The sequence below is a fragment of the Oncorhynchus masou genome, chromosome 32 (genome assembly GCF_036934945.1).
Source record: "Oncorhynchus masou masou isolate Uvic2021 chromosome 32, UVic_Omas_1.1, whole genome shotgun sequence".
Lineage (NCBI taxonomy): Eukaryota > Metazoa > Chordata > Actinopteri > Salmoniformes > Salmonidae > Oncorhynchus > Oncorhynchus masou.
This window is the reverse complement of record NC_088243.1, coordinates 25,161,496-25,176,275: the sequence shown is the minus strand read 5'-3', so window position 1 is coordinate 25,176,275 and position 14,780 is coordinate 25,161,496. Positions and strand designations below refer to the sequence as shown.

Genomic DNA, 14,780 nt, shown 5'->3' with positions numbered 1-14,780 from the left:
TTTATATCACACTACAGACCTACTCCAAACATGGGTGTAATGGGATGAAACCACTGAGGGAAAAATTAACTTATTTTTCCCAGGGAGTGCAGTGATTCTTAGCATTGATGTGAACATGGTTAAACCTTGATAAGGTCAGAGTGTATCTGAAAATCCATAATTACCTGTTACAGATTGTCTGTTAAATTGCTGTTATACAAAGTTCAAATGATAGCGTCTATGATGTGTAGTTTACAGTGTGTCAATAAGAACCTTATAGTCCAAAGGACTATATCTGACATTTTGGTCATAAATCAGTTATTCACAGAGTTGCTCTTTAGGTGGTCCTTTTACATGTGAAACGAAAGTCCATTTATGATGTGAAAAATCCAATTTTATCTGCAATCCAATCACACAATGCTGAGTTGTCAATCAAAAATAATTGTATGTAAGGTGATACTTATTGAGTCATGAAAGAGGAAGACGTCACAAAACAGTTCTGCGATCTGGAATTTATACTCCCCTCAAAACTATACATAATTGCTGATAGTCCCTAGTCCTTGATTATTCATATCATTGGTTCTGGTCCTCTTTCAATTACTTCAATTTTTTCCCACCACTTTTTCAGAAGAATGACCATAAAGTAAACTCTTCACGGTAAAAATCAATAAATACAGATGATTAGAGCATGTTTAAAACCTTTAGGAGAAGCATTCCTGTTTTTGCCTTGTTCTATACTAATACATAAACCTCCTAGCAAGGAGTTTACTGACTGGGTGTCGGAGACCAGAAAAAATATCAGTTTACTCATCCAGAGCTAACCTTTAGCAATATTGCTATTTATCTATCTGATCTAACGTTGAACAGGAATTAATATACACTAAACAAAAATATAAACGCAACATGTAAAATTTTGGTCCCATGTTTCATGAGCTGAAATAGAAGATCTCAAATTTTCCATAAGGCCAAAAAGCTTATTTCTCTCAAATTTTGTGCACACATTTCTTTTAAATCCATGTTGGTGAGCATGTATCCTTTGCCAAGATACTCCATCCACCAGAAATGTGTGGCATATCAAAAAGCTGATTAAACAGCATGTCATTACACAGGCGCACCTTGTGTTGGGGACAATAAAAGGCCACTAATATGTGCAGTTTTGTAACACAACACAATGCCACAGATGTTTTATTTTGAGGGAGCGTGCAATTGGCATGTTGACTGCAGGAATGTCGCCAGAGTTGTTGCCAGATAATTCACTGTACATTTCTCTACCATAAGCCACCACCCATGTCATTTTAGAGAATTTGGCAGTACTTACAACCAGCCTCACATCCACGAGTATGGCTGATGTTAATGTTGTGAACAGAGTGCCCCGTGGTGTCAGTGGGGTTATGGTATGGGCAGGAATAAGCTATGAACACAATTACATTTTTATCGCTGGCAATTTGAATGCAAAGAGATACCGTGACCAGATCCAGAGGTCCATTGTCGGGCCATTTATCCGCCGCCATCACCGCATGTGTACGACAGCATATTCCAGTTCCCACCAATATCCAGCAACTTCGCATAGCCATTGAAGAGGAGTGGTACAACAATCCACAGGCCACAATCAACAGCCTGATCAACTCTCTGTGAAGGAGATGTGTTGCACAGTTGAGGCAAATGGTGGTCATACCAAATTCTGACTGGCTTTCTGATCCATGCCCCTACCTTTTTTAAGGTATCTGTGACCAACAGATGCATATCTGTATTCCCAGTCATTTGAAATCCATAGATTATGGCCCAATTAATTAATTTAAATTGACTGATTTCCTTGTGAACTGTAACTCAGTGAAATCTTAAATGTTTCCTTTATATTTTTGTTCAGTATAATTGATGATGTGATTAGAAAGAAGTAATGATATTCACTTTCATTTAATCATTAAATGTCTGTACTTTTCTATTAAAATTGCAATAATTTTAATATTCTGTGGCACATAGAACTATTGCGGAACCCAGATTGACATTTCAGAGCCATAAGGTTCTATTTGCGATTGCACCCCCTAAAAACATGTATTTACAAATGTCTTCGGATTTTGATACTCAGCACTGCAGGTACCTTTATGGGTTATGAAGGAAGAATTCACTACAAAACAGTTCTGAGATCTGGGATGTGAAAACTGTGATTGCGCAAATAGAACCTTAGTCCTTAGGTCTCAGAAGTAAAACTTGAAAGGTGGACAAGTGTAGTAAGCTTCAGCATTGGGCCTGTTGTACGGACCACTGGCAGTCTCTATGGGGGTGCCACAAGGTTCAATTCTCGGGCTGACTCTTTTCTCTGTATATATCAATGATGTTGCTCTTGCTGCTGGTGATTCTCTGATCCACCCACGCAGACGACACCATCCTGTATACATTTGGCCCTTCTTTGGACACTGTGTTAACAAACCTCCAAACGAGCTTCAATACTATACAACACTCCTTCTGTGGCCTCCAACTGCTTTTAAATGCTAGCAAAACTAAATGCATACTCTTCAACCAATTGCTTCCCGCACATGCCCGCCCGACTAGCATCACTACTCTGGACGGTTCTGACTTAGAATATGTGGAAAACTACAAATACCTAGGTGGCTGGTTAGACTGTAAACTCTCCTTCCAGACTCACATAAGCATCTCCAATCCAAATCTAGAATCGGCTTCCTATTTCGCAACAAAGCATCCTTCACTCCTGCTGCCAAACGTCCTCGCAAAACGGACTATCCTACCAATCCTTGAGTTCGATGTCATTTACAAAATAGCCTCCGACACTCTACTCAGAAAATTGGATGCAGTCTATCACGATGCCATCCATTTATTCACCAAAGCCCCATATACAGTGGGGCAAAAAAGCATTTAGTCAGCCACCAATTGTGCAAGTTCTCCTACTTAAAAAGATGAGAGGCCTGTCACTTTCACTGTAGGTACACTTCAACTATGACAGACAAAATGATAAAAAAAATCCAGGTGTAAAATTTGAGTCCCTGGCGACGTAGTGTGTTACTGATGGTTGGCTTTGTTACTTTGGTCCCAGCTCTCTGCAGCTCATTCACTAGGTTCCCCTGTGTGGTTCTGGGATTTTTGCTCACCGTTCTTGTGATCATTTTGACCCCACGGGGTGAGATCTTGCGTGGAGCCCCAGATTGAGGGAGATTATCAGTGGTCTTACCTATTGCAGATTCAGTCTTCCCAGCCTGGTGCAGGTCTACAATTTTGTTTCTGGTGTCCTTTGACAGCTATTTGGTCTTGGCCATAGTGGAGTTTGGAGTGTGACTGAGGTTGTGGGTGAGGTGTCTTTTATACTGATAACAAGTTCAAACAGGTGCCATTAATACAGGTAACGAGTGGAGGACAGAGTAGCCTCTTAAAGAAGAAGTTACAGGTCTGTGAGAGCCAGAAATCTTGCTTGCTTGTAGGTGACCAAATACTTATTTTCCACCATAATTTGCAAAGAAATTCATTAAAAATCCTACAATGTGATTTTCTTAATTTTTTTTCTCTCATTTTGTCTGTCATAGTTGAAGTGTACCTATAATGAAAATTACAGGCCTCTCTCATCTTTTTAAGTGGGAGAACCTGCACAATTGGTGGCTGACTAAATACTGTTTTGCCCCACTGTACTACCCACCACTGCGACCTGTATGCTCTTATTGGCTCTCGTTACATATTTGTTGCCAAACCCACTGGCTTCAAGTCATCGATAAGTCTTTGCTAGGTAAAGCTCCGCCTTATCTCAGCTCACTGGTCACCAAAGCAACATCCACCTGTAGCACGCGCTCCAGCAGATATTTTTCACTGGTCATCCCCAAAGCCAACACCTCCTTTGGCCGCCTTTCCTTCCATTTCTCTGCTGTCAATGACTGGAACGAATTGCAAAAATTACTGAAGCTGGAGACTTTTATTTCCCTCAGCAACTTTAAGCATCAGCTGTCAGAGCAGCTTACTGATCACTGTACCTGTACACAGCCCTGTAAATGGCACATCCAACTACCTCATCCCCATAGCTTTTTTGTTGTTGCTCTTTTGCACTCTTTTAGACCTTTTCTATTGTGCTATTGACTGTACGTTTGTTTATCCCATGTGTAACTCTGTTGTTTTTGTCGCTCTGCTTTGCTTCATTTTGGCCAGGTCGCAGTTGTAAATGAACTTGTTCTCAACTGGCCTACCTGGTTAAATAAAGGTGAAATAAAAATTTAAAAAACATTTCAAATCAAATTTAATGTCACATGCGCGGAATACAATTTCACACCTTACCGTGAAATGCTTATTACAAGCCCTTAACCAACAATGCAGTTCAGAAAATATTTACTAAAAAGTTTTTTTAAATAAATAAAATGTATATAATTTTTAAAAAATAACATAAAATAACAATGAGGCTATATACAGGGGGTACTGGTACCGAGTCAATGTGCGGGGGTACAGGTTAGGTACATTTAGACAGCCACAATCCAGTAAACACTGCATAGTTCAACATTAATTGCAAACAACATAATAGAAAAATGGGGAGGCTTAGTTGTTCATGGAATCATGCCATGTTTCTTTTTCTCCCAAGAAAAATTGCTGCCACCGACCATGAGCCAACAGACGCCCGCAAATCTTTCCCCTGCTTTGATGAGCCGAACAAAAAGGCCACTTACAATATTTCCATCACTCACGACAAGGACTATGGAGCCCTCGCCAATATGCCAATGGAGGTACAGTCTATGCATAAACAAATAGCAACACAAGTACAACAAATTGCTCCTTTTATAACATTCTATATTTAAGCAATAAGGCACGAGGGGGTGTGGTGTATGGCCAATATACCATGGCTAAGGGCTGGAGAGGTGCCTTATTGCTATTATAAACTGGTTACCAACATAATTAGAGCACTAAAAAGGAAGGCTTTTTCATACCCGTGGTATATATTGTCTGATATACCACGGCTTTCAGCCAATCAGCATTCAGGGCTTGAGCCACCCAATTTATAAAAATGCATAAATGTATCCACAACTTATTGAATGTATCACAAAACAGGTGGCATATAGTGTTACCGGTTAGTTTTCTTGAAACTGCAATGGGAGTCGCACAGACAGAGAGGAGAGTGAGTGTCATGAATGCAAGAGCAGGAGCCATCAATCTTCTGCTCCGGGTCTTTGGTACTGAGAACATAACTATAAGAGATGCTGTCTGACATCTTCATTAAACCACAGAACCTCTTCCTTTCCAGGGCACCCCAGAAACGCTTCCTGGCAATAAGATCAAAACGTTCTTTCAGAGGTCCGTTCCAATGAGTACCTATTTGGTATGTTTTGCTGTGCACCAGTTCACGTTTGTGGAAAGGAACTCGTCCCGAGGAATTCCTGTAAGTCCTTGCTATTTTTCTCAGCAGTCATTACCTTAAACTAAGAAAAGACTGACTGTATAACATGTTGTAAATCGTATTGTATAGTCTACAGTTGAGAGTAAATGTTGTAACAATTTAAGCCTGTGAAGTTCAATATTTCAAATGGTGGAAAAGCTACACTACATATTCACAAAAGTATGTGGACACCCCTTCAAAATAGTGGATTTGGCTATTTCAGCCACACCCGTTGCTGACAAGTGTATAAAATCGAGCACACAGCCATGCAATCGCCATAGACAAACATTGGCAGTAGAATGGCCTTACTGAAGAGCTCAGTGACTTTCAACATGGCACCGTCATAGGATAACACCTACCCAACAAATCAGTTCGTCAAATTTCTGGCCTGCTAGAGCTGCCCCGGTCAACTGTAAGTGCTGTTATTGTGAAGTGGAAACGGCTGGGAGCAATAACAGCTCAGCCGCGAAGTGGTAGGCCACACAAGCTCACAGAACGGGACCGCAAAGTGCATCTGGATGCAACGTCAGCACATGAACTGTTCGTCAGGAGCTTCATGAAAAGATTCCATAGCCGAGCAGCCGCACACAAGTCATAGATCACCATGCGCAATGCCAAGCATCAGCTGGAGTGGTGTAAAGCTCTCCGCCATTGGACTCTGCAGCAGTGGAAACGCGCTCTCTTGAGTGATGAATCACACAGTCCGCCAGACAAATCTGGGTTTGGCAGATGCCAAGAGAATGCTACCCTTCCCAATGCATAGTGCCAACTGTAAAGTTTGGTGGTTGAGAAATAATGAGTTTATTTTATTTTTACAGGGACAGTGCACATTAATCAACGTTTCAGTAAAAGTGCTTGTTTTAGCAAGCTGGCTAATTTTCAACCGCAGTCCCTGGGCAGGTTATTAAAAACAATTACAATATAGACAATAGCAACATAGGACAAGCAAGACATAGCATACAGACATAGAACAAAAAGCAGCAAGACAAAATTCATAAAAACAACAGTTTTTCCACACCTCACAAGTTACAGACAACAGACATGGAAAGCGGCAACACACAGCTAGGGACCATGTTCACAAATCTGATTGACCTTTAGCCATGTCTTCAAGCATTTTGTGAAAGTGTGATATGTGGTGCAGTTATGTTAGTCTGATGGCAGTGTATTCCAGACATGGGAAGCTCTCACAGAGAAAACATATTTACTAAAGGTGCTTTTCCTTAAGGGAACTATACAGTCACCTCTCATGGCAAACCTTGTGGATCTGCTGCCATATGTTTGGGTTTGGCCTAGGCTAGGTCCCTTGGGGGATGGGCTTTTCCTGTTTCAGCATGACAATGCCCCTGTGCACAAAACGAGGTCCATATAGAAAGGGTTTGTCAAGATCGGCGTGGAAGAACTTTACTGACCTGCACAGAGCCCTGACCTCAACACCATCGAACACCTTTGGGATGAATTGGAATGCTGACTGCGAGCCAGGCCTAATGGCCCAACATCAGTGCCTTACCTCACTTATGCTCTTGTGGCTGAATGGAAGTCCCCACAGCAATGTTTATTTATTTAACCTTTATTTAACTAGGCAAGTCCATTAAGAACAAATTCCCGGCCAAACCCAGACGACGACGCTAATTGTGCACCGCCCTATGGGACTCCCAATCACGGCCGGATGTGATACAGCCTGGATTCCAACCAGGGACTGTAGTGACGCCTCTTGCACTGCGTGGCTCGGGAGCCCAATGTTCCAACATCTATTGGAAAGCCTTCTCAGAAGAGTGGAGGCTGTTATAGCAGCAATGGGGGGGACCAACTCCATATTAATGCATATGATTTCGAATGAGATGATCGACGAGCAGGTGTCCACATACTTTTGTTCATGTAGTGTAATTACAATGTTTTAAATGGTGTAGTTTATCTAACTTTGGTCTCTGATCTGCGTCACAGCTGTTAGTCTTTTGTGTTGAGTTTTCAGCCGTTAGTGACATTTTACAATGCAAATGTTTGTTACTGGACAATATAAAGAATTATACTCAGGGTAGACTAGTGGTTAGAGCGTTGGACTAGTAACCGGAAGGTTGCAAGTTCAAACCCCCGAGCTGACAAGGTACAAATCTGTCGTTCTGCCCCTGAACAGGCAGTTAACCCACTGTTCCTAGGCCGTCATTGTAAATAAGAATTTGTTCTTAACTGACTTGCCTAGTAAAATAAAGGTAAAATAAATAAATTAATTAATATATTTTTTAATGTAAACACACACACACTTACACATTCTGTAGTGTATACACACTTAACAACTCTGCTTTCAAATCCTTTTATTCCAGTTGCGAATCTATGCACAGCCTGCACAAATCAGGACTGCGGAGTATGCAGCGGACACAACAAAGGTTATTTTTGACTACTTTGAGGAATATTTCAACATGAATTACTCCATCCCAAAGCTAGGTAATTTGCGATCTCCTCTGTCTGTAAACTATTGTGACCACTGGATAAAATTAATTAATAATGCGTTATACACACACATGGTTGCATAAAATGTTTTTCTCTTCTACCAGATAAGATTGCCATCCCTGACTTTGGCACGGGGGCCATGGAGAACTGGGGTCTGATCACCTACAGGGAGGCCAACCTCCTCTATGATGAGAACCAGTCCTCGTCGTACAACAAACAACGTGTGGCCAGTGTCATCGCTCATGAGCTGGTCCACCAGGTGAGAGACTCATGTCCCCAACATTCCCACAACAGAAACACTACCACAACACAAACACTACCACAACACAAACACTATCACTAAAGAACACTCCAGAGTTCAGGGAGTTCTTCATTATTCATGTTACAGTGGAAAACTACTGGAACACATCTTATAGTGGAAAATCAAGTCAGAGTTAATATTTATAATCATAGAGGGACCCAAAGCTCAATCACCCAAGATTTTTATTACAGTATTGTGTCACCATGATGAAGCCTAAATGAGGATGTAAAGTCATGAGGCAACCATTAGCGGCAGAACTCAATGTTTAGAAAAGAGAACCACCATATCTTTGTTCCAATCAATAGCTTGGAAAGGTTTTACACTGACCCTGAATTTGGTCATGAAAATACTAGTGTTCTATTGAAGTACGTCAGCCCTCCAGTTATCCATCAAACCTTTTATGATAGGCAACACAATAAGACCTTTTTCCAAGATATCATCTCTTTATTGTTCGGCAATAAGACGGTGATGGTGCTGTCCATAAAGTTTTATGAATTGTCCAAAGTTAAAGGACTGAGGGGCAAGTGAGAGCTGGCTGCTGTTTCCTTGTTTCCATAGTCTGTTAACAGGAAGGTGAATATCAGCACAGTTGCAACCAAACCAGAGTTAGAACAACCCAACCTGGTCTCAGAGCATTTCATGTTATTCTGTAGGTAAATCGGAGACACTCCAGCTAGTATGTGGTATGGTTACATACCAAACTTCAAGGCCTAGCAACCCAGAGGTGGCGAGTTTAAATGGTGTCACAGACAACTTCAGCATTATAGCTAATTAGCAACTTTTAAACTACTTACTACTTTTTAGCTACTTTGCAACTACTTAGCATGTTAGGTTCCCTTAACCCTTCCCCTAACCTTAACCATTTAACCTAACTCCTAACCCTAATCCCTAGCCTAGCTAACATTAGCGAGCTAGCTAGAATTCATAACATATCATACATTTTGCAATTCATAACATGTTTAATGTTTTGCAAATTCGTATCAAATGTTATTGGTCACATACACATGGTTAGCAGATGTTAATGTGAGTGTAGTGAAATGCTTGTGCTTCGAGTTCTGACAGTGCAGTAATATCTAACAATTCCCCAACAACTACCTAATACACACAAATCTAAAGGGATGGAAAAAATATATGGATGAGCGATGGCCAAGCGGCATAGGCAAGGTGCAATAGATGGTATAAGGTACAGTATATACATATGAGATGAGTAATGTAAGATATGTTAACATCATTAAAGTGACTAGTGATCCATTTATTTAAGTGGCCAGTGATCTGAGTCTTTATGTAGGCAGCAGCCTCTCTGAGTTAGTGATTACTGTTTACCTATCTGATGGCCTTGAGATAGAAGCTGTTTTTCAGTCTCTCAGTCCCAGCATTGATGCACCTGTACTGACCTCGCCTTCTGGATGGTAGCGGGGTAAACAGGCAGTGGCTCGGGTGGTTGTTGTCCTTGAATATAGTTGGCCTTCCTGTGACATCGGGGGCTGTAGGTGGCTTGGAGGGCAGGTAGTTTGCCCCCAGTGATACATTGTGCAGACCACACCACACTCTGGATAGCCTTGCGGTGGAGGGTGGTGCAGTTGCCGTACCAGGCGATGATGCAGTCCGACAGGATGCTCTTGATTGTGCATCTAAAAGTTTGTCAGGGTTTTAGTTGACAAGCCAAATTTCTTCAGCCTCCTGAGGTCAAAGAGGCGCTGTTGCACCTTCTTCACCACACTGTCTGTGTGGGTGGACCATTTCAGTTTGTCTGTGATGTGTACGCCGAGGCACTTAAAGCTTTCTACTGCTGTCCCTTCAATGTGGATGGGGGATGCTCCCTCTGCTGTTTCCTGAAGTCCACAATCATCTCCTTTGTTTTGTTGATGTTGAGTGAGATGTTGTTCTTCTGACACCACACTCTGAGTGCCCTCACCTCCTCGCTGTAGGCTGTCTCGTCATTGTTGGTAATCAAGCCCACAACTGTTGTGTCATCTGCAAACTTGATGATTCAGTCATGGGTGAACAGGGAGTCATGGGTGAACAGGGAGTACAGGAGGGGGCTGAGCATGCATCGTTGTGGGGCCCCAGTGTTGAGGATCAGCGAAGTGGAGATGTTGTTTCCTACATTCACCACCTGGGGGCGGCCCATCAGAAAGTCCAGGACCCAATTGCACAGGGCGGGGTTGAGACCCAGGGCCTCCAGCTTAATGATGAGCTTGGAGGGTACTATGGTGTTAAATGTTGAGCTGTAGACAATGAACAACATTCTTACATTGGTATTCGTCTTGTCCTGATGGGATTGCATCGTCTGTGGACCTGTTGGGGCGGTATGCAAACTGAAGTGGGTCTAGGGTGGAAGGTAAGGTGGAGGTGATATGATCCTTGACTAGTCTCTCGAAGCACTTCATGATGACAGAAGTGAGTGCTATGGGGCAGTAGTCATTTAGTTATCTTTGCCTTCTTGCGTACAGGAACAATGGTGGCCATCTTGAAACATGTGGGGAATGTAGACTGGGATAGGGAGCGATTGAATACATCTGTAAACACACCAGCCAGCTGGTCTGCGCATGCTCTGAGGACGTGGCTAGAGATGGGCCAGCAGCCTTGCAAGGGTTAACATTTTTAAGGATGACGAAGGAGGGGGAGCACAGTCCTTGTTAGCGGGCCTCGATGATGGCACTGTATTATCCTCAAAGCAGGCAAAGGTGTTTAGTTTGTCTGGAAGCAAGATGTCGATGTCCGTGATGTGGCAGGTTTTCCTTTTGTAGTCTGATTTCCTGTAGACCCTGCCACATACGTCTAATTTCTTATTGCGACTCCACTTTGTCCCTATACCGACATTTTGCTTGTTTGATTGCCTTGCGGAGGGAATAACTGCACTGTTTATATCCATTTATATTCCCACTCCTCTTTCCATGGTTAAATGCGATGGTTCGCGCTTTCAGTTTTGCGTGAATGCCGCCATCTATCCACAGTTTCTGGTTAGGGTAGGTTTTAATAGTCAGTGGGTACAACATCTCCAATGCACTTCCTTATAAACTCACTCACCGAGTCAGCGTATAGATCGATGTTCTTCTCTGAGGCTGCCCTGAACATTTCCCAGTTCGCATGATCAAAACTATCTTGAAACGTCGATTCCGATTGGTCAGACCAGCGTTGAATGGTTCTAGTCACTGGTACATCCTGTTTGAGTTTCTGCCTATAAGACTGCAGGAGCCAGATGAAGTCGTGGTCGGATTACCCGAAGGGAGAGAGAGGGAGGGCCTTGTATGCATCATGGAAGTTAGAGTAGCAGTGATTGAGTGTATTGCTCGCGCGAGTGCTGCAATCAATATGCTGATAGAATTTAGGTAGCCTTGTTCTCAAATTTGCTTTGCTACAATAGCCTCAGGATATATGGTTTCCAGTTTACAAAAAGAGTCCAGTAAAGTTCCTTGAGGGCCGTTGTGGTGTCTGCTTGATGGGGTATTTATACACACTTGTGACGATAACTGACAAGAATTCTCTTGGCAGATAACATAAGTAAGGAATTCTAGGTTGGGTGAGCAGAAGGACTTGATTTCCTGTATTTTGTTATGATTACACCATGAGTTGTTAATCATGAAGCATACACCCCCGCCATTCTTCCCAGATAGGTGTTTATCGCTGTCAGCGTGACGCATGAAGAAGCCCAGTGGCTGAACCGACTCCGACAACGTATCCCGAGAGAGCGATGTTTCCGTGTAACAGAGAATGTTACAATCTCTGATTTCTCTCTGGAAGGCAACCCTCGCTCTAATTTTGTCTACCTTGTTGTTAAGAGACTGGACATTGGTGAGTAGTATACTTTGAAGCATTGTGCGGTATGCATGCCTACGGAGCCTGACCAGGAAGCCGCTCCGTCTGCCTCTTCTGCGGCGCCGTTTTTTTGGGTTGGCTTCTGGGATTAGATCCACTGTCATGGGTGGTGGTCCGAACAAAGGATCCGCTTCGGGAAAGTTGTATTCCTGGTCATAATGTTGGTAAGTTGACGTCACCCTTGTAAACAATAGTTCTTTGTGGCTGTAAGGAATAATTCTTAAGATTTTCTGGGCTAACAATGCAAGAAATAATACATAGTTTCCTAAGAACTCAAAGCAAGGCGACTATCTCTGTCGGCGTCACATTTAGCATATTTATAACATACTGTTCGTTTTTCAAATTCATAACATAATATGAATTGTAATTCGTAACATATCATAAAAAATTGGGGATGGACATCCACAAATTAATACATACCATATGAAACTTAACATATACTAAATGGAGTGTCTCAGAGTTACGTACAGAATAATTTGAAATAATTAGATACAAACAACCTGGATCACAATGATCACAATGTGCAGTTCAGACAGTGATTAAATCATAAAGTAATAAATAGTGTTGGGGAAGCTTTTCTGAAATCATAGTTTACCAATTACTTCACACTGGAAGAAGTTAAGCTACACTTAAGCTACCCTTAAGAAAAATATAGTTTACTGAACTAAAGTTATTTTGAAAAAATGGTTCACTACATCCAAGCCACTTAGTGAAATATTATCATATCTAAATCTGAAATGTCATAGACTACAAATTTCAAGAAAATATCAATCTGGGGTCAGATGTTAACAGAATGTGTAATTTAGCCTAATAAACACAGAAAACATTCAAGTGAGAATTAGGAAGGTCTGATACTTGCCTTATACTTATACCATATTTTATTTTAGCAAAACAACTAGTGTGTAGTTCCAGTAGTTAGCTACACCACCAAAACAAGTAATTAACTACTGACAAGACTAACAAGATTAGAATTTGGTTCAACTAGTACCGAGCTACAGTAAAATGTTGTTTATTTACTAGTTGAACTACATGTAAAACACTGTCGTATTCTATCAGTAGCAATAAAACAAGCATGTAAATCCACACAAAAGGATATGTCATAAGATAATTGTTTAAGTTGAATGTGAAAAAGCTTGATCGGTAGGACTTGAATTTACTAAATACCTGGTAAATACCAGTAGAAATTGTAGGTTTATTTGTTCATATTGTGCCTGTTTTTGTGCCTGTAGCTTTGTTTTGTGTTTTATATTGTATGCAGAGCCAAAGAGTGTTACACTGAATGTTTTGATATTTTGTGTGCATGAAAACTCCAAAAGTACTTGGACAGTGACAAATTCTTTGTTTTGGCTCTGTACTCCATCACTTTGGATAATCCTGAATGAATTGTGAATAATGATGATTGAGAAAGTTAGAGGGATAAATATCATACCCCCCCAAAAGTGCTAACCTCCCCTGTTATTGTAATGGTGAGAGGTAAGCATGTCTTTGGGGTATGATATTTGTTCATCTAACATTCTCACTCATAATTATTCACGATTCATTCAAGACTATCCATAACCATGGCAGCATCCACATTAATGTAATAGTGTTTAGAAACATTATATTCTTATTTACAATATAAGTGACTCCAAAATTACACAATACATTATTTACCATTAATTTCTATTGGGCACAAAATAATCTGAAGCAAAACCAAAACAAACAGCGAATGCATCCAACAAGTTTGTAGAGTCACACACTTGATGTAATCATTACGTACGAGGAATAAGGGACCAAATGAAAAAATCTTCCACCGTGGGTTGATGCCCTAATCAGGTTACATACCCAATGCAGATTTCTCAAATGGCAAATGTTGGTCGCCACATTTTCCTAACCCTGTCACACTCTCACTCATACACACTTGTTTTGAAATAAATTCAGCTGTCAGATAACTTTGCATGTTGGATTTTCCTGCAGTGGTTTGGAAACATTGTGACCATGGATTGGTGGGATGACCTTTGGCTAAATGAGGGCTTTGCCAGTTTCTTTGAGTACATCGGTGTAGAGAAGGCTGAGCCTCTCTGGGGAATGGTGAGTCCATCTGACAGATGCTGAATTGAGTGATTTGAAATGGAATTGTTTTAATCCCAATTCTGGTTATGAATAGATTCTACATCTACTTTGTTCTGTCTTTACCAGCGTGACATCATGATCATCAGTGATGTACTACCTGTCATGGTGGACGACGCCCTCGTCACCTCCCATCCAATCATTGTGGATGTGTCAACTCCGGCTGAGATTACCTCTGTGTTTGATGGTATATCCTACAACAAGGTAATCTAAAACCACCACGTTTCACTCTACTACATGGGATGAAATAAAATGTACTTCAATTAAATTTGTCTTGAAATTTGTTCCAAACATCTTCCTGTAGGGGGCATCAATTCTCAGGATGGTGGAGGACTGGTTGGGTCGAGACAGCTTCCGAGATGGTTGTCGGGTAAGAATCCATTTAATTTGACGTAAAGTGGATAGAAGTATCCCTACACCAAGTCTCTTGATCCCTATTCAGTCAACAGCAGAATAATTTGGTAATAGTGAGTGTTAGGGACATGCAATTACTTCCCTGTTGAATTAAAATTATGATTACTGTCAGATACGTAGCTTGCATTTTATTTATCATAAAATCTATGGATGGTAACCTGTTTTTCTCTCCCTTCAACAGAAATACTTGAAAGATTTCCATTTTCAGAATGCCAAAACAGCCAACTTCTGGGCATCCCTTGCTAACGTATGTTTGTCATATCTAATTTAGTCATAGTAGTTTCAAAATATCAAAGTTGATATTATTGTTGATATTATTATTAATATTTCAATACATCTAGTGTACTTGTGTGTTAC

The 14,780-nt window shown here is 41.2% G+C and overlaps 1 protein-coding gene across 3 annotated transcripts in view; it reads left to right on the top strand.

Annotated features, from left to right (window-relative positions):
• The window catches only part of enpep (glutamyl aminopeptidase), a 31,558-nt gene that overhangs the window by 1,767 nt on the left and 15,011 nt on the right, over nucleotides 1-14,780 (top strand). For all 3 annotated transcript variants that reach the window (XM_064953571.1, XM_064953570.1, XM_064953569.1), the window contains exons 2-9: nucleotides 4,547-4,688; nucleotides 5,204-5,338; nucleotides 7,654-7,774; nucleotides 7,885-8,039; nucleotides 13,857-13,970; nucleotides 14,079-14,213; nucleotides 14,314-14,379; nucleotides 14,605-14,670. In XM_064953571.1, the coding sequence (XP_064809643.1) occupies nucleotides 4,547-4,688; nucleotides 5,204-5,338; nucleotides 7,654-7,774; nucleotides 7,885-8,039; nucleotides 13,857-13,970; nucleotides 14,079-14,213; nucleotides 14,314-14,379; nucleotides 14,605-14,670 (934 nt within the window). The remainder of the gene's footprint in view (nucleotides 1-4,546; nucleotides 4,689-5,203; nucleotides 5,339-7,653; nucleotides 7,775-7,884; nucleotides 8,040-13,856; nucleotides 13,971-14,078; nucleotides 14,214-14,313; nucleotides 14,380-14,604; nucleotides 14,671-14,780) is intronic.